Source organism: Buceros rhinoceros, unplaced genomic scaffold, assembly GCF_000710305.1.
Source record: "Buceros rhinoceros silvestris isolate BGI_N320 unplaced genomic scaffold, ASM71030v1 scaffold29099, whole genome shotgun sequence".
NCBI lineage: Eukaryota > Metazoa > Chordata > Aves > Bucerotiformes > Bucerotidae > Buceros > Buceros rhinoceros.
In genome coordinates this window covers 12,014-14,762 of record NW_010433801.1, presented here as the reverse complement: position 1 = coordinate 14,762, position 2,749 = coordinate 12,014, and the positions used below count along the sequence as shown (strand labels likewise).

The window sequence follows — 2,749 nt, the reverse complement described above, 5'->3', positions numbered from 1 at the left end:
GGGAAAGAGAGAGGAAGCCGAAAAATAATAGTAGAGATGAAAGGAGGAGAGGGCATTTAAAAGAGCTACGAGATCAAATAGACGAGGGGAGGCCAATCCCAGTCTGGTGTTAAGAGGTCTGCAGCTTTTGTCTTCCTGTTGCTCCAGCTTCTTAGATGAGAAATTGGAGTATTTCCCTGGCTGGATATAAAAAGCATATTAGTCACTGGGAAGTGTAGGAGCCCTTCAGAGAGGCAACAAGGCAGATTCTTCTTTTCCATACGGAATTGCAGGCAGAGCAGTGATCTGCTGCTGCCATCCAGCTGCTTGCTTCCCCGTGAAAATAGGCCTGTGCAGAAGAGTAAATTACACCGTGTTTTTCCCTGTCTGGATAATGTCGTTTGGTGTATTGCATTGTTTCCTGCTTTATTTTACTATTTTGAGAAACTGGTCACACTAGTGATTTTTTTTTTTTATTCTTTATTTTCCTGTTTTCTAAACTGCAAGGAGGTTTTGTATACTTTTGCTGGGGGAAATGCAGTATTGGTACACAGATGCTTTCAGGCTGCTGAAGAAAATCTTAAAGAAGCTATCGAAGTCCTAAATCATGCTGTTGCCAGTTTTTCTCAAAAAATACAAAAAACGGATGAGAGTCACTGTATTTAAAAATTGGACAGTCACATAATTCTTATCTCTCTGTATTGCTGAGGTCTTTAATGTGTGACACTTTCAATCTAGTGGCAGCAAAAATTGCAGTAAGTGTAAATGAACCACTGATATTTCATTGCACATACGTGGATGTTTTCCAAGCCATGCTTTTCTTTGACCCGATTTGCTGTAGTATTTGATGTGAGGAAGAACAGTTGTGTGATTCAGCTGAGAAGGCAGCTCAGCATTAATAGATTCTCAATAACAATAATAGGTGGTAATTAAGATAAAAACCCAGCATCTTTTTAAAAATGCTTTGTTAACTTCTAGTGTTCTTCATGCAAAACTCAGGAGTTGTCCTCTAACAGTCATTATTGTATAAGCAGCATTGAGAGCTTTCCAGAATTTCTTTACCTACATGAATCCTTAAAAATTTTACCTTTCTGTAAGTCTCTTCTCCAGGAACTAGTTGCGTTGGCAAAAGTGAGATCCTGTAAAAGAGCTCGGTCAGTAACGCGATGAAATGCAGACAGTCATTACGGTCTTTGTGAAATGTCCTGACTGGGAACAGGACATGAGTGAAAGTGTTACGCTTGGCAGTCTTCTAGTTCATGGAGAGGATCACAGAGAATCAGTGTTGATGTTACTCTGAATTTGTTGTACTCTCTTTCAGGCTGAGATAGCCCAGCTTCAAGAGCAGTTAGCTCTCAAAGACGCAGAAATAGAACGCTTACAAAGTCAGCTATCTAGGACCTCATCACAGAGTGAAGTGGCAGAAAGAGGTAAGAGGAGGGGCAATAAATTAAAAATCCAAAACTTTAACTTCTCTTTGGTAGCAGCTTGACTTGGTGTTTCAAAGAAATATTCCAAGGAGATACAAGAATGGGCCTAGAGAATTTGTTTTGGGAGGAAAAAAGGTGCAAAACTTATTTTGTCTTCCGGTTGAGTAGAGGCCTTTAGTGTATAAAATTCTGTCCATGTCTAAGGGCAGCACAAATTGCAGTAAATACCCTAAGAGCACTGAAGCTTTTTCTACTGGAATTTTATTTATAATTTGAACTGTCATTTTTGTTCAGTGGAAATACTTTTTTGTGTATACCATCAAAATTTCTTTGAAAAATCTTTACAGTTTCCATTTTTTAAGAAAAAAAAATAGTCACAGTAGTAGCTAAGCATAATGGTTAAAGAACCAAACATTATAAAATACAGTAACTGATTCACATCTCCTTTCTTCAGGACTATATCTCACTTAGGCTCCCTCTCCCGTGGAAGGTTGGACCAGATGGTCCTTCGAGGTCCCTTCCAGCTGGGCTGTTCTGTGATTCTGTGATACTGCAGGTTGCTGTTTTAAATCTGCACTGTTGGTACAGATCAATAGCAAATAAACCAGCTGGTTTAGCTTTTGGTCCCAACCAGTCATGTCACAGTTCTCTGAAATACTGACTTTCCGAAGCTTCTGTCGATTGCTGGGCTACGAGCAATATAATATTAGTGACATTTTTTTCTTCTACAGTACGGACATTTATCCACGCGGGAGTTAATTGTGTGTGGTTTGCCACAGTGCATCAGCTTAGCTGCACTAACTGCTTTTGTGGGTGTTAACTAGTGCTTCCAAGAGTGCCCTTGTTGAGATGTGACTTTTCAGCTGCTGTGCTACCTCTTTCTCAGGGCTCACTAAGAATCTCCTTACAGGAATTAATGCAGATGTGTCTTTTCTAGAAGACTTTACATTTTGACTGTGTTTTATTCTACAGTGTATGTGGTGCTGATATCACTCAGCTGCAGAGCTTGTGCATGTAGAGAACTGCATGTCTAACTAGAAAATTTGTTTGTCTAACAGCAGTGTTTTGTGCAGGAACACTTCTACTAATAGAGTTTTGTATTTTCTGTGAGATTCCCAAATAATTTATGACACTTCAAAGGAAAGATAGTGGTAGGACAATAAATCAAGACCTCAACAACTTTCAGGTTTGAGTACTGTGTCTGTTGCTGTTCATGCTGAAGATGGGTGAAACTGTCCTTGATTCCAGTGGGAGAATTATCAAACCCTGCACAGCTTCCTTAGGCTACATTTAAGAAAACCACTTAGACTGTATTTGAGTGGAAACAGTATGCAGCAGGA

At 39.5% G+C, this 2,749-nt stretch overlaps 1 protein-coding gene across 1 annotated transcript in view; it reads left to right on the top strand.

The window, feature by feature from the left end:
- Nucleotides 1-2,749, top strand: part of LOC104500577 (liprin-beta-2-like) — a gene marked incomplete at its 3' end in the record, with an annotated part of 65,109 nt that overhangs the window by 51,080 nt on the left and 11,280 nt on the right. Inside the window, 1 exon segment of the mRNA XM_010144242.1 lies at nucleotides 1,301-1,409. Coding sequence (XP_010142544.1) covers nucleotides 1,301-1,409 — 109 coding nt within the window.